This window comes from Carassius carassius, chromosome 38, assembly GCF_963082965.1.
Source record: "Carassius carassius chromosome 38, fCarCar2.1, whole genome shotgun sequence".
In the NCBI taxonomy this organism is placed as follows: Eukaryota; Metazoa; Chordata; class Actinopteri; order Cypriniformes; family Cyprinidae; genus Carassius; species Carassius carassius.
The window spans coordinates 16595429-16620015 of NC_081792.1; the positions used below are offsets into that span (position 1 = coordinate 16595429).

At 39.0% G+C, this 24587-nt stretch overlaps 1 protein-coding gene across 9 annotated transcripts in view; it reads left to right on the top strand.

Annotated features, from left to right (window-relative positions):
• Nucleotides 1–24318, top strand: part of cadpsa (Ca2+-dependent activator protein for secretion a) — a 119458-nt gene extending 95140 nt beyond the window's left edge. For 5 of the 9 annotated variants that reach the window (XM_059529391.1, XM_059529393.1, XM_059529394.1 and 2 more), the window contains 9 exons: nucleotides 2816–2971; nucleotides 5096–5243; nucleotides 5750–5764; nucleotides 6109–6183; nucleotides 6422–6505; nucleotides 6775–6807; nucleotides 9083–9190; nucleotides 23115–23219; nucleotides 23542–24318. In XM_059529391.1, coding sequence (XP_059385374.1) covers nucleotides 2816–2971; nucleotides 5096–5243; nucleotides 5750–5764; nucleotides 6109–6183; nucleotides 6422–6505; nucleotides 6775–6807; nucleotides 9083–9190; nucleotides 23115–23219; nucleotides 23542–23709 — 892 coding nt within the window. In that variant the 3' untranslated portion in view covers nucleotides 23710–24318. The remainder of the gene's footprint in view (nucleotides 1–2815; nucleotides 2972–5095; nucleotides 5244–5749; nucleotides 5765–6108; nucleotides 6184–6421; nucleotides 6506–6774; nucleotides 6808–9082; nucleotides 9191–23114; nucleotides 23220–23541) is intronic. The other 4 variants (XM_059529395.1, XM_059529397.1, XM_059529398.1 and 1 more) reach the window with 1 other exon arrangement.
• The last annotated feature ends 269 nt before the right edge of the window (nucleotides 24319–24587 follow it).

Sequence of the window (24587 nt, forward strand, 5' to 3'; positions counted from 1 at the left end):
GGAGACCGATGCTGTTCCGGAGACCGAGGCGGTGCCCGATGCCGTTCCCGAGGCCGAGGCGGTGCCCGATGCCGAGGCGGTGCCCGATGCTGTTCCGGAGGCCGAGGCGGTGCCCGAAGCCGAGGCGGTGCCCGAAGCCGAGGCGGTGCCCGATGCCGAGGCGGTGCCCGATACTGTTCCGGAGGCCGAGGCGGTGCCCGATGCCGAGGCGGTGCCCGATGCTGTTCCGGAGGCCGAGGCGGTGCCCGATGCTGTTCCGGAAGCCGAGGCGGTGCCCGATGCCGAGGCGGTGCCCGATGCTGTTCCGGAGGCCGAGACGGTGCCCGATGCCGAGGCGGTGCCCGATGCTGTTCCGGAGGCCGAGGCGGTGCCCGATGCCGAGGCGGTGCCCGATGCTGTTCCGGAGGCCGAGGCGGTGCCCGATGCCGAGGCGGTGCCCGATGCCGAGGTGGTGCCCGATGCCGAGGCGGTGCCCGATGCCGAGGCGGTGCCCGATGCCGAGGCGGTGCCCGATGCTGAGGCGGTGCCCGATGCTGAGGCGGTGCCCGATGCTGAGGCGGTGCCCGATGCTGAGGCAGTGCCCGATGCTGTTCCGGAGGCCGAGGCGGTGCCCGATGCCGTTCCCGATTCGGTGCCCAAGACCGGTCTAGAGTCAGGGCTAGTTCCTGTTGACCGTCCAGAGTCGAGTCAGGTCCCAGTGGACTCTCCAGAGTCAGGGCCAGTCACTGAAGACCTTCCAGAGTCAGGGCGGGTCACCGTTGGATGTTCAGAGTCAAGTCAAGTCACTGGGTGGGCTGCTGCTCGGGCCTGTTGGACTCCGGCATCGACCACAGGGGGGTGGTGGTCATCCGCTCCGCCCTGGGGGACTCTGGCGTCGACCACGAGGACGTGGTGGTCCTCCGCTCCGCCCTGGGGGGCTTCCGCTCTGACCACGAGGACATGGTGGTCCTCTGCTCCGCCCTGGGGGGCTTCCGTTCTGACCACACGGACGTGGTGGTCTTCCATTCCGCCCTGGGGGGCGTCCGCTCACCACGAGGACGTGGTGGTCTTCTGCTCCGCCCTGGGGGGCTTCTGCTCTGACCACACGGACATGGTGGTCTTCTGCTCCGCCCTGGGGGGCGCTTGCCCTGACTACACGGTTGTGGTGGTCTTCTGCCCCGCCCTGGAGGACTCTGGCCTCGACCACAAGGACGTGGTGGTCTTCTGCCCCGCCCTGGGGGGCTTCATGTTGTTTTTTGTTTGTTGTTTTTGTATTTACTCCTGTCCCTGTTCCTCTCTGTAGTCTGGCCCTCCATCCCTCCCCCTGAACCTCCTCCAGTCCTCCTCCCTCCTGGTCTTCCTGTTTTGTGGTTACTTTCTGGTGCCTGTTTCCAATGTCTTTCTTTTCTGGCCCTCCATCCCTCCCCCTGAGCCTCCACCTGTCCGCCTCCCTCCTGGTCTGTTTTGTGTCTGTCGTGGAGCGTCTGGGAGCCGCTCCGTAGAGGGGGGGGTTCTGTCACAGTGTCTGGGTTGTGTCCCTGGGTTTCCACTAGATGTCCTCCTTTCTCACGGTGTCTGTCACCTTATCACTTCCTGTCTCCTTATTTGGTCACCTTCCTCCTTGTTTAGGTAATTGATTGTTCCCCACCTGTCTCCTGTTTCCCCATCATCCTTTTGTGTATTTATACCCGGTCTGTCTGAGTCTGTGTCACGGAGTCCTTGTGTATGTTTCATGCTTTCCGTAGTCTTGCCCTTGCCGTGTGTTATTGTCTGTTTTCATGTTGTTTGGATATTCTGGTTTTGACCCTGCCTGGAATGTTTATGCTTTTTGGATTGCCCCTAAATAAACCGCATACCTGCATTTGGATCTCTCCGTGTTTCTTGAATCCCGTCCGTGACAAAAACCTAAAAAACCTAAAATTTGATTATGCAAATATTGTATTTTAGTAAGCCTATCAAATATGATTGAATTTAATATACTTTCATTATTAAAAACAACTAGAATGAATGAATGAATCAATGAATAAATACATAAAAGATTGATACTATCATTGATTATTAGAGAGTGTCAGTCTTTCTTTTATTATTATTTTATTCTATTTATCAACAGACACTCACATATAGCAGTAAAAGCATCTGTAGAAATATAATTACAGATTGATTAATAATCTTTCTACTACTTCTCTGTTAAGAGTCTTCTAACTAAATCTGGATCACATTGCTTCGGTTGATCTTAAAGTATGTTTCCACTGAAGATGCCTTGGCCTCCTGGCTGTTTGGGGATTAATACCCAGGCTGTAAGGAATGGAGTGAGAGTCAGTCTCTGTTTTCTTCTGTGATCAATTCTTCATTCACTTCAGATCATGTGGATTTCAAATTGGCTCCATCCAAACAGATCAATGCCTGTCAGGGACTTTAGCCTCTCCTGCCACTTCATACACATACAGCCTTTACTTGTGATTTTGCAATTCTCCTTTGACATCATTGTGCATGTTTACCTTGTTTACATGTTTACCTGCTGTACTCAAACAACCAGGCCTGACTGCTTATCATTTTGTTTTAGGATTAACTATGTATTTTTTCCATGGAACGATCGCCGGTGAAGTTGATCTGTAGCCATCAGAGCAACTCTGCAGTGATCGGGAAGTGGTAAAAATAACTAAACCAAATGTGTCACCCTGGAGTGTGGACTTGAAACAGAAAAAAAAAACCCTGCCCTTTGACCTTCCTACTTCCCAACCTCGGAGCTTTCCCTTATTTATATACAGCTTTGATGAAAATAACTTACTGTATATCCCTCTGACTTTCTCCTCTGCACATGTCCTGGTGTTGGCAGTAATGGTTCGGGGACTTCTGAAGATTTGTTTTGGAAGCTGGATGCATTGCAGACATTCATCAGAGACCTGCACTGGCCTGAAGAGGAGTTTGCCAAACACCTGGAGAGCCGACTCAAACTCATGTCCAGTGACATGATCGAGTCCTGTGTAAAAAGGTGAGACTTGAGACTTGACAGTTGGAACCCAGGTAATATATGGTAATATTATTGATTTGACTGCAGTGAAACTGATATGAGAACAAAGCTGGAGCTGTATTAAGTTGAATGGTAACACTCTTGCCTTCTGTAGAGCTACTTTATAGCCAAATCAAATTCATTTTATAAATTGTTAAATCTGTTAGTTTTTCTATTGGACTAACTGAAAAGGGCTAGCTGATTTTCAGTGTGCAGCCCCACATCTGTAATCCTTCTGTTTAATGTGTTATGATGATGCCAAGCAGGATGTCTTCTTAGCTTCATTCTTGCAGTCACTCTTAAGGTGTGATAAACTCTTTGTCTTGCTTGCTGTGAGTGAAGACCTGATTAGAAGTGCTTTGAGAAACTGTTGTAAGTAACGTCATGGTAATTTGCTGATTCAGAAGATGATCTGGCTTTGTAAAAAAATCCGTTCCGTTTTCTCTTCCACTCCACACAAATACTTAATATGCTAAAAATTTGAAAATCAAAAAAGTTTTATTAATTTTTTTTCCACTTCTTTATTGCATCTCAATCATCTCAAAAGCTAAGATTCTGCGGAATCAATATTTTGTCTATAACTGCTGTACCACTAAGAACGCCTGCTGCTGCTGTTGCTGCTGAGAGTATAACACAGAAACTCTCAATTACTGGCATATACCCGCCAGTCCGGAAAACCCGAAATCCGGAAAAGTTGGGACGTTTTTTAAATTTTAATAAAATTAAAACTAAAAGACTTTCAAATCACATGAGCCAATATTTTATTCACAATAGAACGTTTAATGATGCGCCAAATGTTCTCTATAGGTGAAAGATCTGGACTGCAGGCAGGCCAGGTTAGCACCCGGACTCTTCTATGACGAAGCCATGCTGTTGTTATAGCTGCAGTATGTGGTTTTGCATTGTCCTGCTGAAATAAACAAGGCCTTCCCTGAAATAGACGTTGTTTGGAGGGAAGCATATGTTGCTCTAAAACCTTTATATACCTTTCAGCATTCACAGAGCCTTCCAAAACATGCAAGCTGCCCATACCGTATGCACTTATGCACCCCCATACCATCAGAGATGCTGGCTTTTGAACTGAACGCTGATAACATGCTGGAAGGTCTCCCTCCTCTTTAGCCCGGAGGACACGGCGTCCGTGATTTCCAACAAGAATGTCAAATTTGGACTCGTCTGACCATAAAACACTATTCCACTTTGAAATAGTCCATTTTAAATGAGCCTTGGCCCACAGGACACGACGGCGCTTCTGGACCATGTTCACATATGGCTTCCTTTTTGCATGATAGAGCTTTAGTTGGCATCTGCTGATGGCACGGCGGATTGTGTTTACCGACAGTGGTTTCTGAAAGTATTCCTGGGCCCATTTAGTAATGTCATTGACACAATCATGCCGATGAGTGATGCAGTGTCGTCTGAGAGCCTGAAGACCACGGGCATCCAATAAAGGTCTCCGGCCTTGTCCCTTACGCACAGAGATTTCTCCAGTTTCTCTGAATCTTTTGATGATGTTATGCACTGTAGATGATGCGATTTGAAAAGCCTTTGCAATTTGACGTTGAGGAACATTGATTTTTAAAGTTTTCCACAATTTTTTTACGCAGTCTTTCACAGATTGGAGAGCCTCTGCCCATCTTTACTTCTGAGAGACTCTGCTTCCCTAAGACAAAGCTTTTATAGCTAATCATGTTACAGACCTGATATCAATTAACTTAATTAATCACTAGATGTTCTCCCAGCTGAATCTTTTCAAAACTGCTTGCTTTTTTAGCCATTTGTTGCCCCCGTGCCAACTTTTTTGAGAGCTGTAGCAGGCATTAAATTTTAAATGAGCTAATTAAGTGGATAAAAGTGTAAAATTTCTCAGTTTAAACATTTGCTACGTTATCTATGTTCTATTGTGAATAAAATATTGGCTCATGTGATTTGAAATTCCTTTAGTTTTCATTTTATTAAAATTTAAAAAATGTCCCAACTTTTCCGGAATTCGGGTTGTATTTTGTCTTGTTTCCTGACTTTTTTTTTTGGGGGGGGGGCAATCCTACCCCATTCTTAATTGTCAAAGCCACCAGTCAGAGTTCAGTCTCTGTTCTCTTGTTTCAGAACTAGAGCAGCCTTCGAGGTGAAGTTGCAGAAGAGTCCACGCACTACAGACTTTCGTGTACCTCAATCCATATGCACCATGTTCAATGTAATGGTGGACGCCAAGGCCCAGTCGGCCAAACTATGTGCCATGGAGCTCAGCCAAGAGGTAGACAGCACCAACAAATGTATCTTTCTGTTCTCACTTAAATCCTTCCACACTTTCTCATGTTCTCTTTCTCTGTATCTTTCTCACCATTGCAAATCTACACTTTCTCTGCCACAATTTCCAGTAAAACACCCTCATATTGTGCTGATCTCTATACATCTATGATTGAATAGCAATTGTTAAATCCCTTATTCTGTAGTCTTTTAAATTGCATGAATTCATCATGTGCACCAGCCTATAATATATACAGTAGGTATATATGATTTTTTTTTATGTATATACACACATATTCTTTATGATTGTAAATTTATAATTTAAATGCGTTTATTGCTGTAGATCTGAATGATTCACCAGCATGGCAGTTTTCCATTTTTTCAGAAGTTGAATTTAATTTGACTCTGTGCTGGAATGAGACGTTTTCTTTTTCTCTCTGTTGCTCTCTAATTGTCACTGTCACCTTGTCTGTCGTACCTTTCTTTTCATCCCTTTTCTCAATCTTGTGAAAGTTTGTTAGAGAATGGGTAAGTGTGGCTAACAATTCAATTGAATTCTCACCTTTATGTCCCAAAGGTATAATTAGCAATCCTAGCAGTTTCCCCCAGTCTTGTGACACTTAAAATGTTTTGATTATATTACCATATGTGGTAGCTTCTTCTGAATATACATGTGCTAGAAGTGAGACATCTCATATCCGTAGCATCTTGAGACAGGTAATGATCTGAACTGAATTAATTGCCCAGATGTATTTAATATGAGGTAAATGGAGACAAAGGGACTGAGTTTGTACAGATTATCCCAGGTGAAAACAACAAACAGCACAAGAAACCTTGTTGCGATTTGTGCTCATTATGTCTTTGTTTTCCAGAGACAGTACCACTCGCAAATTGACAACCTCATCGAGGAGACGGTGAAAGAAATGATTACTTTACTTGTGGCAAAGGTAGCATTCAAGGAATACAATATTCCTAAATTCCTATTCATTTTTTAATCTACATAGAATTACTTCCTAAAAAAGTAAAAGCTGACTTTAATTTGATAAAACTTACTGTTGGTTTATATTCATTATTAAATCTCTTGAAATTCTTCACATAGAAATAATAATCAGTTATGATAATTCCACATTTTGAAGGGCAACATGTTTTAATTTTTTAATCTGTTTTTTTTTTTTTTTTTTACAGTTTGTTGTGATCCTAGAGAGTGTTCTGGCAAAGTTGTCACGTTATGATGAGGGCACACTTTTTTCCTCCTTCCTGTCATTTACAGTAAGAACATTTTTTTTAACACAAATTCAAATACAAAAATTTTTTTTACAAATATTTTACTTCTGTCACAATATATATATATATATATATATATATATATATATATATATATATATATATATTTAATCTTATATTAAAACTTGTAAAATAATAATTTTAGCTTTGTTTTAAGTTTAATATTTGTTAATGTTATTTTTTTTTTACTTTGCAATACTGTACAAGAAAAATATTCATTTTTATTTACAATTTTATGTCCCTTTTATTTGTAGGTAAAAGCTGCTTCAAAATATGTGGACGTACCTGTAAGTGACAACAGCATTTTTCTGATGCTTATTGATTTTTCGATCAAACAGTTCATTGTTCATCAGCCAATTTATACAAAAACATTTTCTTGTAGACATGAAACCTTAGTATAAGCATATTTGTCTAAATAATGAATTAATAGCATGTTACACTATTATTGTAATTGCCATGGCCTGCTGTGGAGATGGTCATCTCTTAACCAAATGGTCATTTATATATATGTGAGAGAGAGTCGTTTCTGTGAAGCTCCCCCCTCAGACAGTCTGGTTTTGTGTGTTGTGCGACAAAAGCCCATCATGAAGATGCCACTGGGTCCAACTCATTGCCTTCACATCACTGAGTTTCCTTTAACTGCCAACACATTTGGTCACAACGTGAGGGTTTTTAAATTATAACCCTGACACCGAATGCCAGAAGCGTCCTCTCACTCACTTTCGCTCTCTTTTTATGATCTGAGGGTCAGCAAATCTTATGTTTCCATGGTAATTGTTGCTTAATACACAAAATAAATTATGTCTGACAAACTTGCTCATTTGCACTCTCTGAAAGGACCCATAGATGTGTGAAGTAGGTTCAATTTACAGCGTCTGACAATTACCAATTCTGATGACCTTCATATGCCCGCTGGCTAAGGAAGTGTTAAATTCTCCACTGTGGCTGAGCAGGGGGTGCAAAACACCCCAGATGATTTACTCTGGCTTGATTTTTCACTTGCTATTTTGCTGAATGGAATCGTACTAATCAAATAGCATTGTTATCCTGCCTGTCTTTAGAATCATGACAATGACAGTTAATTTTGCACACCTCAGGTTTTGCCTATTAAGACCTCTAAGAAAATGAGAAAGAAAACACTTTTCATCTGTCTTGTCAGGTGTAATATAGTTTGCTAATTTAATAGTAGACAGTAGCTTGATACTTTGCAATGCAAAATCACCATGAGCATTAGATTACAATAACCATACAGGTAACACTTTAAAATAAATTTCATTATTAAACATTAACAAACATTAATGGATCATTAGTTAACATATATTCAAGAGGTAGAAATGTGAGATAACATGCTTGTTAATGTTTGCTAATAAACTCATTAAACATTAGATAATGTTTAAACAAATCATTACTTCATGTGAGATTAAAACCACCCTTCACACAAACCTTGTTTCATTAGCGAAAAGTCCAATGCCCATAAAGATACAAAATTCTTAATAATCGTTTTATAAACATTAACAAATGATGAATATTTTCAACTTTAGATTGGTTACTGCAAAAACATGAACAATTGATTAATGAATGATTAGTAAAGATGTGTAAATAAGGTAAATTCAGGTCTTTCGGGACACTTTTTGCCATTGAGAAGACTGCTCATTAAGGTATTAATGGTTAGTAAACATTTATAAACATTTGCAAATGATGAATCGATTCCACTTTAGATCGGGTACCTCAAAAACATGGATTATTTGTTAAGATGTGCAATTAGAGGTCTACATATCAAAGACCAAGAAATGAAGATCATATGAACTGAAAGTTTACTGATATTTGTAGATGTAGATTAATTTGTTTCTTCATCAGAACAGATTTGGAGATATTTAGCATTACATCCCTCATTATATTGCTCATTAATGGATGCTCTGCAGTGAAAGGGTGCCGTCAAAATGAGAGTCTGACAGCTGATAAAAACAGCGCATGTCCAAACAACTCCAGTAAATCAATTAATGTATTGTGAAGTGTGTGAAGTGACAAGTCCATAATTTAGGTGTTTTATCTTTTAAATGTTGCTTCTGGCCAAAATATAAATCCATAATAATGCAAGAAGCAGGAGTGCAGCCCTGTTATCCACTCACATCAAAATGCACTAATATATTTGTTAAGAACTGTTAATGCTTGTAAACAGTGTTTGATATGTGCATATTTCTCTCCTGATTCAAAAGAATTACTTTTTTAAAGGAGAAAGCAATATTATAGATAGAGGACTCAACAGGTCGATGAAGCAACGGTTTGAGTTTAAAATCATCAATGGATTAGTTTGTTCTAAACATGCTGCTTTTCACTTCACAATGTTTTTTTTTTTGATGGATTGGAGTTCTGCTAAAGCTATTTGTGTAGTCCTTATATAGATTGTTCCAAATAGGTCATCTATGAGGTTCCATGATGTTTAGGATGCTGCCTATATATTGGCAGTTAACAAGGTTTTTGAGCGGAGTTGTTGTATGCTAATATTGAAATGACATTAAGCAGTAATATATCTATCTCTGTCTTTCTTTTCTTCATCTGCAGAAACCTGGAATGGATGTTGCCGACAGCTATGTGACATTCGTTCGTCACTCTCAGGATGTCTTGCGGGACAAGGTCAATGAGGAGATGTATATAGAAAGGTTATTTGATGTAAGTAATGGCTGTCTTCTCCTTCTGTGAAGGGGGAGGCCCTCCAAAATGTGACATAACAGCCAGCTAGGAGGGATAAGTCACATTTTGAGACCCTGCTTCTCTCTCTTTCTCGGTTAATTTTTCTATCTTTTAATCTTTGACTTCAACTTTCTCTCTTGCACTGCTTCTTTAGCTTAACCTTTCCACTCTGCAGTGCTGTGTGTGTTCCTGAATGTTCTGGCTGTAATATTCCCTTTGCTCTGCTCGTTATTCCTATTTTTTGTGAACAGTTATTTTTCTCTGCTCGTTATTCTTAGTGCAAAATTTTAGAGGAGGATTATCTTAAGATGTGTTCTCACAGAAAGGGGCATGCAGATGTACACGCTTAAGCAGTTCAAGCTACCTTCAACAAACTGCAGTTAAAGAGAGAAACTAAGAATTTACAGATGTCTACATAGCCGTAGCTATATTATGAGAGGTAGAATAGAAATATACAGAAGCCTTAAGTGGACAGGCTTGTTTTGTCATGATCACAATTTCCTTGTAATCTCGGTGTAAAAAATCCCCCTAGATCTCAACACATGATTTGGGGTCAGTTAGAAAAATAAAATAATTATTAATTTATTCAGCAAGGATACATTAAATGTATCAAAATGGACAATATAGACATTTTTAATATTAGATTTCTAATTCAAATAAATGTTTTTTTTTACTATTTTCTATATATATTAAAAAAAAAAAAAAAAAAAGAATGTGCAAAAATATCAAGCAGCACATCTGTTTTTAACAATAAAAATAGTTTCTTGAGCAGCAAATCAGCTAGAAAGATTTTTGAAGAATCATGTGAGTAATGACTGACGAATATTCAGCTTTAACATCACAGGAAGAATTTACATTTTAATATATATTAAAATAGAAAATGAGTATTTAAAATGTTAATAATACTATTACTATTTTTTACTGTATTTTTGATTAAAAACTGCAAAAAAAAGCACACATACAAAAATATATATATATATATATATATATATATATATATATATATATATATATATATATATATACGTATATGACAAATGACTTTTAGAGATTGTAGCTTACCAGAAAAATTGTTCACAATTTTTTTTTTTTTAGTGATCACAAGAAAACAACTCATGACAAGATCATGAAAAAGTGCACAAAATAATGCATTTCCTCTTAGGGCTTCTGTAGAAACCACACAAATTGGATATACTAAAACTATCATAGTGTGATGGATATTTTTTTGTTGATTTTAGCTGATAGTTAGGATGGGGGTGTTACAAAGGCAACTGCCCTATTTCCAGAGTAAATCTCCCACTAAGGAGATCCAAATAGAGAGAAGCCCTCCAAACCTTAGGCTTATTGTGATAAAGGCTTAGAGAAAAGGAAAGAATGAGGTGAAACACTGAGGGCAAAAAAAGAGGAGTTGAATAAGTAACACTGAAGGGGAGGGCACACAATGGAGAACACTGTCTTAAGGGATGGCCAGGCCATCCTGTTGGTTATGATCCTTTTGTGATTTCTGTAGACCAGTTTGTTAAGTGTGTGTTGTTGGAGAAGTTTGTTTGCATTGTGTGGCTTAAGACTTGTGTTTATATTCAGAAAGAAAGCCAGAGCGGGAGTGCCAATCTGGAATCATCTTTCCTGCCAGTTTGCTTGATGTCCCTTCTTGTGAACTCAGGACAAACTGATCTGAAAACAGCACTCCCGCTCTGAAATGCTTTGTGAATATGGCTCCTTGTGTCATATGTGAACAATTCAAGTAAGACTACTGATTGTGGTTCAGTGTTGACTTTCACTGACCAAGGATCAGTAGTCTTACTATGAGATGCTTTAAACATATGAGCTCTGGTTTTTAGAGTGTCCTACAAAAAAGCTGCTTGAATCTGCTGCTCTACGCCAGCTTGTACTGGTTTTACTTGGGTTTTGCAATGCCTAAGTATCTTTCTCCCCTCCTGGAGGTTGTCTGAAAAGATCCCGTGTTTATTACTTTGTTTATTTGCTTGGAATGAGATGGTGTTGCTTATTTTCCAGTTGCATTGTGAATTTGCTTTCATTTCTTTGAATGCAAACAAGAAAAATCCCCATCTGTCCTGTCTCGCCTACCCTCTCATTCCATTTCTCCATTTTCCTTTCACGTTTTTCCACCTCTTTTCTTGCTCTATCTCTCTGTGCCTGAAATGAAACTTATCCTTTCTGTCAAGTTGTTTTTGTCACATTATGCCAAGTGGCGTTATTCAGAGTCAAATAATCTTCCTTTGTACATCTACTAGCATGGCCCATGTCCCCAGAGACTTAGCTCCTACATGCACTTACACACATCCATCCACACAACCAGCCAACAAGACCACCCTCCCCAACCTCCCACCCCACCAACTTCAACCCCAGATGGGCACGCATGGCACACATCTCCCCTCTCCACCCGCTGAAGTGGTCGGGCCTTCGTAGTCAGTTGAAAAAAGACAACATGTGTGCTTGCATACACACATGCATGCTCACTCTGTCTCACACACGCTAACACACACTCTGGTCCTCACTGTTATGCTAAACAGCCATTGAAATAGCACCGCTCTTTATTGGGGGCTCCAGGCAACCTGCTCAAATGTTTTCTTGTTATTTTGTCATTTCACTTGTTAAAGGTGTCATAACATCCTCCACAATAAGCCATAACACCGTGTTCTGTTGTTTTAAACCTGCTACATGCACCGTTAAAAAAAACAGCACTCAATTTATAAAAAAAGAGGAGATTATAGTATCGATGGCACTAATTAAATTGGTTTAAAAGAACAGCAGCATTCACATTTTGCTGATTTTGCTGATTTGGAAAAGCACATTTGATAAAAGGAAGGTAATGCTAACATGAATATTAACAAAAATATAAATGTTTAAGTAATACATTTGAATTAAGCATAGCACAAACTTTTTTTTTCTAATTAGAGCTAGTTAAGATTCTTGTTAAATGCCTGTCACTATATGTTAATACATGTTAGTCTGTTCATATTAGTCAGATTTATATTTATACACAGTGAGATTTAAATCATTTAGAAAAATGTATCCACAATTTTACTAATATGTTAATGATTAATAACTAAAAGGCTACATAATTTAGTTTTGCCATAGTTGCAGTCACTATAAGGGCTGTTTTCTTCATCATTCATGCTGTGTTGTGGTTTGTTATTTTGGCCTCCTCCCCTTTTACACTTTTTCATTTTTTGATTGTTTTAAGTAATCCGCTTTGAAATGATCTGTTAGGTGGGTGTAGTATAATTGCTTAGTGGTTATTGGATGGTTGTCATATTGAAATATATGTGGCCCACGCTAAGCTTGGGTTAACTGGGGTCAAGGATGCTGATTTCTCACAGACAGAGATGGCACATTGGCTAGAGTAAGAAGATTATACCTGCTGTTTGACTAATTCAAAATATGGCTGTGTCCTGCTTTCATATCATCGTTTCATAATGCAGAAAAAAAAAAGCGACCATATGGGATTAGGTATTAAAAATGAAAACAACGAAAAATGGATACAATTTTAGTCCAGTGATATGCATAAAAGGATGGAGAGTTAAATAATACTAGTAATTAATAGGAACAGTGAAGAACTTAATTGATAATTTGATTAATTATTGATAAGTTCATTAATGTATTTATTTATTTAACACATAAATGGATGAAATTTTTTAATTTTTCTGAGTCTGTGGTAAATTAAGATTAATTAAACTATAAATGAAGATTAATTAAAATGCATTAATATTAATTTCTTAACATATTCATACAAAGTTATCTTGTTTAATAAAAAAAAAGATATATATATATATATATATATATATATATATATATATATGTAATTAATTAAATTAATTAAAAAGAAGATTGTGATTTTTTTTTGAAGGCCAAATTCCAGATATAACCTGCCTGAGAGCCAAATCATTCGCCAGTGGATGGATAAAGTTTGTTAAACTCCAGAAAGAGGACCAGAGAGGGGGACAGAAAGGGAGAGGGAGGGGGAGAAAATTAATTTATTTCACTCCGCCAGCCTGCCAGTTCTTGAAAGAACAGCTGAGGAGAGCAGGATTAAGGCAGCTGTGCTTAACGTGAGGGCTCATCTGTCAGATTGGGGCGGAGCGCATAGATCATTGATTAAAAAAAGCCTTCTCCAAATCCAGCGCTTCACTGATGCTGCTGTCCTGCCCAGGCTCTTCAGTGTGTGTATGTGTGTTTGTGTGTGTGTGTGTGTGTGTGTGTGTGTGTGTGTGTGTGTGTGTGTGTGTGTGTGTGTGTGTGTGTGTGTGTGTGTGTGTGTGTGTGTATGCATGCGTGTCTAAGTGCCAGCAGAGAGACTCAGATACACGGCAGATTACACACGTCAATTATACACTTAATCTGCTTCTGGGAGAGATTGCAGCCTACCCTCATTGATTGATTTGAAGTATTCCTGTTGACCTTGGCAGTTATCAGATCGTCGAGATTGCACTTTACTGTGACAGTTAATGCGATTTAATCGCTCTGCTGCTGGATACTGCAAGGAACAAGTAGGGTTAGAGATACTAGAAAACAAGTCGGGTTTAGACTGAGCTGCTGCTTGTGTTGCATTTCACAGACCTGTAATACCACTTCACTGTCTGGGACACTTAACCACTTTGCAGGTCTGTGTGACCCAAGTGAACAGATATATCAACTTTAGCTAGCACACAAACGTAATGCTGTGCATTTTGTGATGTAAGAAAAATAGGGGAAAAGATTAATCAAGGCAACAAGTTTTTATTATAAATGCCAATTTATTTTTTATTTTATATTTATATATATATATATATATTTATATATATATGTATATGTATATATGTATATGTGTATATATATATATATATGTGTGTATATATATGTATATATATATTAAGATGTTTTTGTGGGGGGTTTTTTTGCTTTGCTTTGAATTTTGTTTTGCAAAAGAACACTTTGATCCACAAATGTGCAGAAAACACGGAGAAGAAAATACATATTGTCAACATTTTTATCCAGTTTAACCCCATCATAACAATTTTGTTTTGAAAATGTTTTTTTGATTGTTGATTATGATATCCAGAACAACAATCACCAAAAATGTGTTTTTATTTTATTTATTTCACTGAAGCCTCTGATTGCATTTAGATAATCATGCGATATTGGAGGCAGAAGCATGCTTATTGTTTTTCTCCCCAGTTAATCCTTTTATTTTAGAGGTAAACCAATTCAAAAGGGAGATTTAGATAAATAATCTGAATGCTAGTAGGTCAGTATATAAAAAAAAGAATAAAAGGGACCAGATTTTGTTCAAAATATGTTAAAGGGTTTGGCTCTTTCAGAATGCAGGGCAGATGTTAGTGGTTTCTGATAATTACAGAGGCCTAGGTGCTTTCATTGTCACTTATTGTGAGCCGAGACTAATTTAAATAAACCCGCAGCAACAACACTAACGGCTAGAGATTTTAGCAAAGTAAACGTGCAGCAGCAGAAGTGTATTCGAGCACTGTGGCTCTCAACTGGCTCTATTAACCGTCTATTGGCTCTCTCTCCATCTCTTGCTCTCCCTGTGACATATAAGTGAGGTATGGTGGCATTTGTTTGATTAACTTGTCTGACAAAAGTGACATCTGCTAGCGGGTTCATGTATACGAGAGGCTCAGCGCGGGTCCGCCTTTGTACATCTGTCAGCACAGAGGCAGTGGAAAAGAGTGAAAAGAAACAAATTGGTCCCAAAAAGCAGCCCATTCACCTTCTGCGCTCCCCCTCCACCCCCCTCCCACCCCTTATCCATTCAGGTGCACCGCGGGGCTCTCAAGTGCTCGCTGGTTTATTCCATTTCGTTCCCCCCATTGAGGCCGAACCCCACAAGTGTTATGCTCCTCATTCCTGCTCGGCTCAATCCTCCCCTAAGCGTTCCTTTGTGAGCAGAATGGCTCACTTTGCCCTCGGACCAAACTCTCTCTCTCTTTCTCCCATTCCGTTTTTATCCCTCATCCCTTTTTCTTCATTGTGTGTTTACTCAATGACACGATCACAGGCTGTAATTCCCGCCGTGTAGTTCATCTCAACAAGCTCCTTCTATCGGAGCATGTTTTTCTAAAGAAAGGACCTGTTTGGACACTGTCACACACAAGTGCCGGTTTCCATAGCAGAAATGCATTCTTTGCCATTATACTTTTTGATCTGCTCATTGATTTTGGGCCCCTCCCAAAAAAATTGCTTCAGAAACTGTTCCATTCAGTAGGTTATTCCTTCATTTGCACACAAAAAAACAGCATTAGAGACTTAAAAGTGTAGCAGAGCTTGCTCAGAAACAGTAAGGACTTAAGGATCTGGTGTGGCATGCAAATCCTGAGCAGGGTTCTCTTTGTATCCACAACACAATTGCAAGCAGTTTGAAGACCTTTCGCTTGCTGAGCCTGAAACTTTATGTTCAGTTCTGCCATTCAGAAGCACCTATTTCTGGAGAGAAAGAGAGAGAGGACGCTAACACAGCAGCATGTTGGTTGACTGCGTTTAGGTTCACGTATTTCCTACACAGCATTTTTTCTGCAAGGTCTCAAGGTCCTGCGGCGGAGAGCTAGCATGCATAGGGAGGCGTGGGGTCACCAATGTGAGTTACCATGGTAATTGAGTTCAGTCATCAATGGACCTCCTCTTAGGAGGGATGAGGCGAATAATAACGGGCCGGTGGCGGCCGTGAACAGCAAGCAGGTAGGATTACCCCAAGCTTTTGTCCTAAGTGCATAATGTCTTGTAGTCAGATTTAAAGACTCCTCAGCCCTGACCAGCAAGAAGGACAAGTGCCCTACGTCCTGCTGGCCTGAGAGAGGCAGCTCTATTAAGCGTAGACAAGGACGCAATGAGTCCTAGTAGAAAGGTTGGACATTTGATTTTTGTGTTTTTTCTTGATTTTGATTCGTAAGGAGCACGGAGAGGACAGGGAGCACGGGGAGGCACCGCTCTCATCCTGTTTTCATCTCCACCGGCTTGTCGCTTTGCATTTACATCAGCGCTAGCAACCATCATCATTCCATCCCTACTGCTAATTGCAGACACAGCTGGGTCCCAGCAGGAGCGCTTCTCAAACAGCCTAGACCTCTGAGAGTAGGCCGAGTGACACACACACACATTTACAGAGCCACTACCACCAGCAAGGGCAGAAAGAGGCAGAGTCACAGGTTGCTTGTAATCCCCCCTTTACCCCCCACCGAGTCTCCGCCCCCTCCTCAGCATTCCTGCTTTTGTAAGAGTGTGTTTTTTCTAATCTGAGCTTGGCCCTTACCAGCTCTTTCTTCCTCTTGGTTCTCAAATAGGAGCCGCTAGCTTTCAGGTGCTTCAGGATTCGTTAAAAGCGAGTCGCGAGCATGTGTGTGTGTCTGCAATGGGGGTGGATGGATGTGCAACCTTACACTGAATTCTGTTTGTTGCCCCCCTGCTAGGCGCTATGGCTTCCTGTAACATGTCAAAGATGAGAGTGTGAACGCAAGCTTAGGAGTTCGGCTTGTGCATGTGCGTGGTGTGGCAGGGGGCAGGAGGTCGCTCAGCCTTTCAGCGCTCCCTGCTAGAGGTGTGGGAGCCCTGCAGATGTTCATGTGTGTTGTATCGGTAACCATAACGTATGCGTCCAACACACACACGCGTGTACACGCAGCCCTCTCGCTTTCCAATATCAGATGGAACTCGTTAGATGATCACAGATTTTTTTTCTCTCTCCCATATCCGCTTCTTTCATTATGCATTCAGAGTCATGATACTCCTGTTTTGGCTAGCAGCTATTGCCAGCTTCCCGCTGCTCAATATCCAAAAAGTGCTACAGTACATAATACGCTCTCGGAGAGTCTTCTGTTTCTCTGCTGACAGCAGAACAATGTCCCACTGCCAGCACTGTTCATTTCACAACCAAGACCAAGAGGACAAGTTCTTACTGGACGAGTTTAAAATACTGATTTAGCAGAAAATACGCCAGTGTGCACATTGTGTCATGTGATCTGAGTTGGTTCCCACAAGTGGAACTTCTAAATTATTATTATTTTCATTATCTAATTTAATTTCCAAAATTTAATTTCTGTTATCACTCACTTTGTTACAAACTTTTTTCTTCTGTGGACTGTAAAAAGTTATTCTGGAAAATACAAATGGGCCCCATTGACTTTCATTGTATCAACAAAACCAATTTTCATTCTTCATAATATTTAAAACAGTCTTCTTTTGTGCTCCACAGAAAAAAGACAATCATACAGGTTTAGAATGACATATTTTTAGTGAATGTTGTCAGCGTTTTTATTTGTGGGTGACTAATTCCTTTAAAATGATAAAGGACGGAGAGGTCACACTATTATAGGAACAAATGTAGGAGATACAGGGTGAGCATTAGAGAAAGACTGAGTGTGAGAGAGAGCAGTTGCTCCAGGTCTGGCCTCCCTGTGGGGGTCCATCGCGGCCCGGCTGCCTGATCTTTCACAGGCACAGAGCACCAGCTCTCACAGAGCAACACCAAGCTCTGATTCACTGCAGGGACAAGCCACTAAGCTCGGCTGCTTAGATTGAATCCTAAAATGTACATTTGTTTATTCAGACACACCTTAGTGGCAAAATTTTACCAGTGTACCTCTTAAACAGCAATGGATTGCCCTTTAACGCTACAAAACTGCTTAACCAATTAAACATTTGGCTTAGCGAATTGTGTAATGTTTCCTTCTCAAGGCTTTTGACAAGGTGAAAGTTACACAACTTATTTTTTCCGCATAAGGAAAATCTGTGAGCATTGGTTGATTTTTTTATATATTAAAAGCAGTAGAAAATAATAAATAATAATAATAATAAATAAATAATTTGTAAAATAATGTGTAAATAATAATTGTAAAGTATAAATGTGACCCTGGATCAAAACCAATCATAAGTGTTAATTTTTCAAAATTTAGATTTGTAGATCGTCTGAAAGCTGAATAAATAAGCTTTCCATTGATGTATGGCTTGTTAGGATAGGACAGTATTTGGCCGAGATACAACTATTTGAAAATCTGGAATCTGAGGGTGCAACATATCAAAATATTGAGAACATTGCCTTTAAATTTGTCCAAATTAAGTTCTTAGCAGTGCATATTACTAAACAAAACTTATGCTTTAATATATTTGTGGTAGGAAATTTAAAAAATATCTTCATGGAACATGACCTTTAATTAATATCCTAATGATTTTTCACATAAAAGAAAAATCGATAATTTTCACCCATACTATTTATTTTTGGCTATTGCTTCAAATATACCCCAGCGACTTAATACTGGTTTTGTGGTCCAGGGTCACATATGTAAATTGTTAATGCCAGGTTTAAAGGGGGTCTTAGATTTCAGAACAATATACTGTACACACAGTACAGACCAAAAGTTTGGACACACCTTCTCATTCAAAGAGTTTTCTTATTTTCATGACTATGAAAATTGTAGATTCACACAGAAGCCATCAAAACTATGAATTAACACATGTGGAATTATATATGGAATTATATACATAACAAAAAAGTGTGAAACAACTGAAAATATGTCATATTCTAGGTTCTTCAAAGTAGCCACCTTTTGCTTTGATTACTGCTTTGCACACTCTTGGCATTCTCTTGATGAACTTCAAGAGGTAGTCACCTGAAATGTTCTTCCAACAGTCTTGAAGGAGTTCCCCGAGAGATGCTTAGCACTTGTTGGCCCTTTTGCCTGCAGTCTGCGGTCCAGCTCACCCCTAAACCATCTCGATTGGGTTCAGGTCCGGTGACTGTGGAGGCCAGGTCATCTGGCGCAGCACCCCATCACCCTCCTTCTTGGTCAAATAGCCCTTGATGCTTTCAGTGTGACTCTACAATTTTCATATTCATGAAAATAAAGAAAACTCTTTGAATGAGAAGGTGTGTCCAAACTTTTGGTCTGTACTGTGTATATATATATATATATATATATATATATATATATATATATATATATACATATATATATATATATATATACATATATATATATATATATATATATACATATATATATATATATATATATATATATATATGTGTGTGTGTGTGTGTGTGTGTGTGTGTGTGTGTGTGTGTGTGTGTGTGTGAAATATAGTATTTTCTTGATATATATTGGTCATGTCACTGGTGTCCCTCTAAAACAATAGGTACATGAAACCCCTGGTATTCAGAAATAGTCTAACATTTTCTCTCTTCGTTTTTATTGATTGTATGCATACGGCCTCATAACGGTACTGTCAAGTGTGCTGCAGTTACCCAAGACACATCTCCTGTGTCTCCGGCTCGATTTGCTCAGCTCCTAAACCGTTGAGACTCAGTCAGCTCAGATAAACCATCAGACCAGCTCGATCATAACTAATCAATTAGACTTCAAACGAGATTCTCCCCACGGTCCAACATCTGCAGCCCAAAAGCTAAGTGCGCTGCCTATTTAGGAGGTGCTTTGAGTTCAGTGAGTAGAACTGTAGAGGGCAAAATGCTGAGACTATGAGAGAGGAAGTCTGGTAAAAAAGAAAAAGACCCTGAGCCACGGTTACATTAGCAAGCTCATTGTGACTGCGGTAAAGACAACATGTCCGCTGGGAAAGATGGATGTTTCTCCATCAATGTGACAGAAAGTGCCACGGTTTGAAGTGCAGGCTGAGGGCAGGATTGTTGCTGGCTTAACATGGGCAACATCTCTCATGATCAGTGTCCAAAAGCAGCACAGGAGATAGCTGATGGGATTCGAAACTGTCAATTAGCAGTTCTTGGGTGGAGCTGTGGAGACAGGAAGAGGTTTGGGTGAGGATCATGACTGTGACAGAGGGACTTCATCTGAGGCTGGGCTTGTTGGGACCTCTTTTATGAACAGCCCCCCTTGTAATATCACCAATTTGCTCTCAGTGCCTCTTCAAAGGGTTAGTTCATCCAAAAATGAAAATGAAGCCATAAATCACTCACCCTGAAGTCATCCTAGGTGTATATGACTTTCTTCTTTCAGATGAATTCAGACACTTGTTTACTGGATGTGCTTTTTATTCAACTTCTCATGGACCAATGCAGTGCAACACCCACTGAGTGGCATCAAACAGCTTGAAAGATCAAAGACCATTTTTTAAATAACTCTGACTGGATTCATATGAAAGTAGAAATCATATACACATAGGATGACTTCAAGGTGAGTAATTTATAGGATAATTTTCATTTTTGGGTGAACTAACACTTTAAGCTCTGTTCTAGCTGTCCTTTTGCTCCATCTCTCTACAAGTGAATCTAGTATACTTGATGCTAAATTTAGTATAAGAAAACTCCCACCAGTCAAAAGTGAACAATGTAATTAATGTTTTTGAAAGACTGTAGGCTCACCAATACTGAATTTTTTAAAATAGAGTAAAAGCAGTAATATTTCGAAATATTGTTTTCTATCTGAATATATTTTAGAATTATTTTTTTTTCCTGTGATGGTAAAACTGGATTTTTAAGACTTAAGTCGCAAATTTTAGTACTTGAGACTTGCTTGACAAATACTCATAAAAGACTTGACTTGACTTTGACTTGATATTCATGACTTGAGGAAAATGACACAGACTTAAGTTAACTTTGACAGTAGCATTTGTACAGTACATTGTCTAATAATTGGTCTTCAGTGTTACTCTTTGAGTGAAAAGTCTGTGGATAATTTATGGGGATACATAAATAAAAAAAAAAAAAATCAAATTCATACAGTTACGAACCCAACAATGCAAAAACACACACACATACACACAAAAAAAAACTTGCAAGCACAACCATGCATACATTCACTCACAAATTTTAAAAAATCACACTAACTCAAATCACCTCTCTTTCTCTCTCTCTCTCTCTCTCTCTCTCTCTCTCTCTCTCTCTCTCTCTCTCTCTCTCTCTCTCTCTCTCACACACACACACACACACACACACACACACACACACTCACACATATTAATAATGTACATTATAAACAGGTGCAAGGTTTTGTTATTGTTATTATTTTGTTAAAAAAGAAGGATCTTACTTAAAGGGATACTCCAACCCAAAATGAAAATTGTCATTAATCACTTACCCCCACACAGAAGAGCATACACAGTTTGAGTTCAGCTCATATTCTCCAAAATGGCGCCAAAGACTATAGAATACCCAAGACATGTCACTCATATAGTTTTGAATGGGGAAAAATGCAATGCTCAATATGGTTGCTCAATCGCTGGAAGCCCCGCCTTCTCAATGAAGGAGCCAATCGCTAATCGGTAAAGTCAGCTCATCACTGCAGCTGCCTTTAGAAGCATCCCAGTTGCTATAGAAACAGTCAGCATTCTGAGACAAGCACTTAGGACTGCGCATGCGCACTGGCTGATGGCTAGATGAATAATAAGCTTTTTATAACGCTATTTAAAACTTAAAGGGACTTTGATGGCGTTACGCTGATTTGGAGAGACACAGAGGAGACAACTTGTTTAATAAAGTTGTTATTTTTTATTTCTTTGTGTACAAAAAGTATTCTCGTCACTTCATAATGTTACGGCTGAATCACTGATGGCAGATGGACTATTCTGATGATGCTTTTCATACTTTCCTGGACCTTGACACTGTTATTTATTTAGCAGTCTATGGGACAGTCACAAGCTTCCCGGTTTTCATCCAAAATATCTTAAATTGTGTTTCAAAGATGAACAAAGCTTTTACGGGTTTGGAAGGACATGGAGGTAAGTGAATAATGACAACATTTTGGGGTGGAGTATCCCTTTAATGATGTGTTCATGTCCCATAAAGGAGACGCATGTTTGAAGAATGCCATTTGACGGCATAGAAACCATTTTACGTGAATTGTTTAATACTTTTTCATGGTTTTCTTCAATGTTTGAGGTATATTGAAACAGATGTACCAAAATACTTTTCATGCTTTTATGTTGGATTAATTTCAGTTACATTTACATCTTAGGCTATGTAGTTTTCATTTTTATTTATTTATTTATTTTAGATTTTAACTGTATTAACAACTCAGCTGTGTTTGCACACTTTTTGAGTAGAAATGCATATTGCAATTTTGTTTTGTTGCAAATAAAACTCCCATAGTCCATAACTACTGTAGTTTTAAGTTATTTTAATATATAAATTCAGTTAAATCATCAAACATTTGTATGACTTGACAGTGACTTGCTTGACCCAAGCTATGACTTGACTTGAATTGCTTGACAAAAGCAGTGACTTGACTTGACTTGATTCTCACAAAAATTGACTTGGACGTACTTGAGACTTGAAGGTTAAGACTTGAGACTTACTTGTGACTTGCACATGTGTGACTTACTCCCACCTCTGCATTCTTCAGTGTTGTATGATCCTCCAGAGATCATTGTAATATGCTGATTTGCATCCTAATATATATATATATAAATATTATTATTATTATTATTATTATTATTATTATTATCTATGCTAAAAACTGTTTTGCTATTGGCTGTTTAATATTTTGTGGAAACCGCGATGCATTTTTTTTTTCAGGATTCTTTGATGACTTGATCTGTTTGAAATTGAAATCTTTTGTTAAAGATATTAAACAGCAAAAAGTATGAAAACAAAAAAAATAAATAAAAATAAAACATATATAATATGGAGATATGGAGGAAAATGACTGGTAAAACTGAGGTAAATTTATATACGTATTCAGTTTATAGGTTATCAGTCTGTTTGGTGATTCAAAGTTGTGCTCGATAAGGTTGGTGAGTATTTTTAGATCTTGTACTAAAAGGATTTTCATTCACATAATCTGCTCTCTTGACACAGATCTGCTGCCATCAATTGGTATGTGTTTGTTGTTTTTGTAGATGTGTGTTCTTGTGTGTTTGTGCGTGGCAGCATCTATATGTGTGTCTGTCTTTGCTGGAGAACAATGTATTTGTGTTTCAGCAATGGTACACCAGCACAATGAATCTCCTGGGCACCTGGCTGACAGACCGCATGGACCTGCAGTTGCACGTGTATCAGCTGAAAATCCTCATCAGAATTGTAAAGGTAAAACCTACACCACCATTGACCACTAATGTGTGTAAAGATGGCCATCTGAATTGAATGCAGAACAGCTATAGATCCAAAACTGCCCAAGTATTTGTAGGAATTTGCATGAGAATGAAATAAAAATATTAATAGAATTATAAAGATTAACATCATGGTTGCAGATTTATTTTCAATTAAGTTTTCACTCATTAGGGCTAGCTTGGGGTCAGTGCTTTAGCATATTAATGCAAGAGACAAAAGAAGAAACATGTCAAGAAACACACTCTAGATCCACTTCATGCCTCTATACCTTTTCCTACAATGATCTCTGTTTTTGCAGAAAAAGTATCGTGATTTCCGGCTACAAGGTGTGTTGGACTCCACTCTGAACAGCAAGATGTATGAAACGGTGAGAAACAGGCTGATTCTAGAAGAGGCTACAGCATCTGTTAGAGAGGGAGGCATGCAAGGCATATCCATGAAGGACAGCGATGAGGAAGATGACTAGATCCTGCTGGAGACAATTAGGTGTGGACAATTCGCTCAGCCACATCTATCATGGCCTAAAACGATGAATGTACCACTGTCCATCACACGTACATGTCTGGATGTTGTTAACTTTATGCTCTATGGCATCAAGGGACCACCTTCAATTAAAATGAAACAAAAATATATTAATTTCCATTCAGATGACAAAAACAAAAGCGTATATTAACCAAACATAAAATTTATTAGACAGTTTTTTTTTTTTTTGGAGTTAATCAAAATGTCTGACATTCATTACTAAATGTTTCTAAGCAATATGGAGTACCATTTGTAAACGATGTTGTGTGAGATGGTAAGGAATACTGCTCATCGTGTCCCTGTACAATGCTTCTTACTTCAATGTATTGTAAATACAGTAATGGTATATAACTGTGCATAGACCTTGTTTCTTTTGGAGTGTAGGCCAACTGACATGATTGTATTAACTTGTTCAGATGTTTATATATTCAGCTCGCAAATCCACAATGTGTTTACACCCACTGTTTTATGGCACTTTTTTTTTTTTACAAATTGGGTAAGGTGATATGTTTGTAGCTGTATTTTAGAGATGCAATAGATTCCCATAGTTTAAACTGACATTTTTAAGCCATGCATAATTAAAAAAAAAAGATCTAAACTATATTCATTCTGTATTGGGGGGGGGGGGGTCACAAAGAAGCTTTTGTTTGTATGATTTTTGTTTCTTTGTAACAAAGCATTTCCGATCCTTCTATTTGGATAGCCTCTAAATGCTTGCAGGTTTTCATCATTACCACTGTTGTTTTGTGTATACAGCGTTTAATATTCCCCTCTGTGCAGTGGCTGCATGTCCAAATTGTCAGAAATCTTATCTGAAATCTT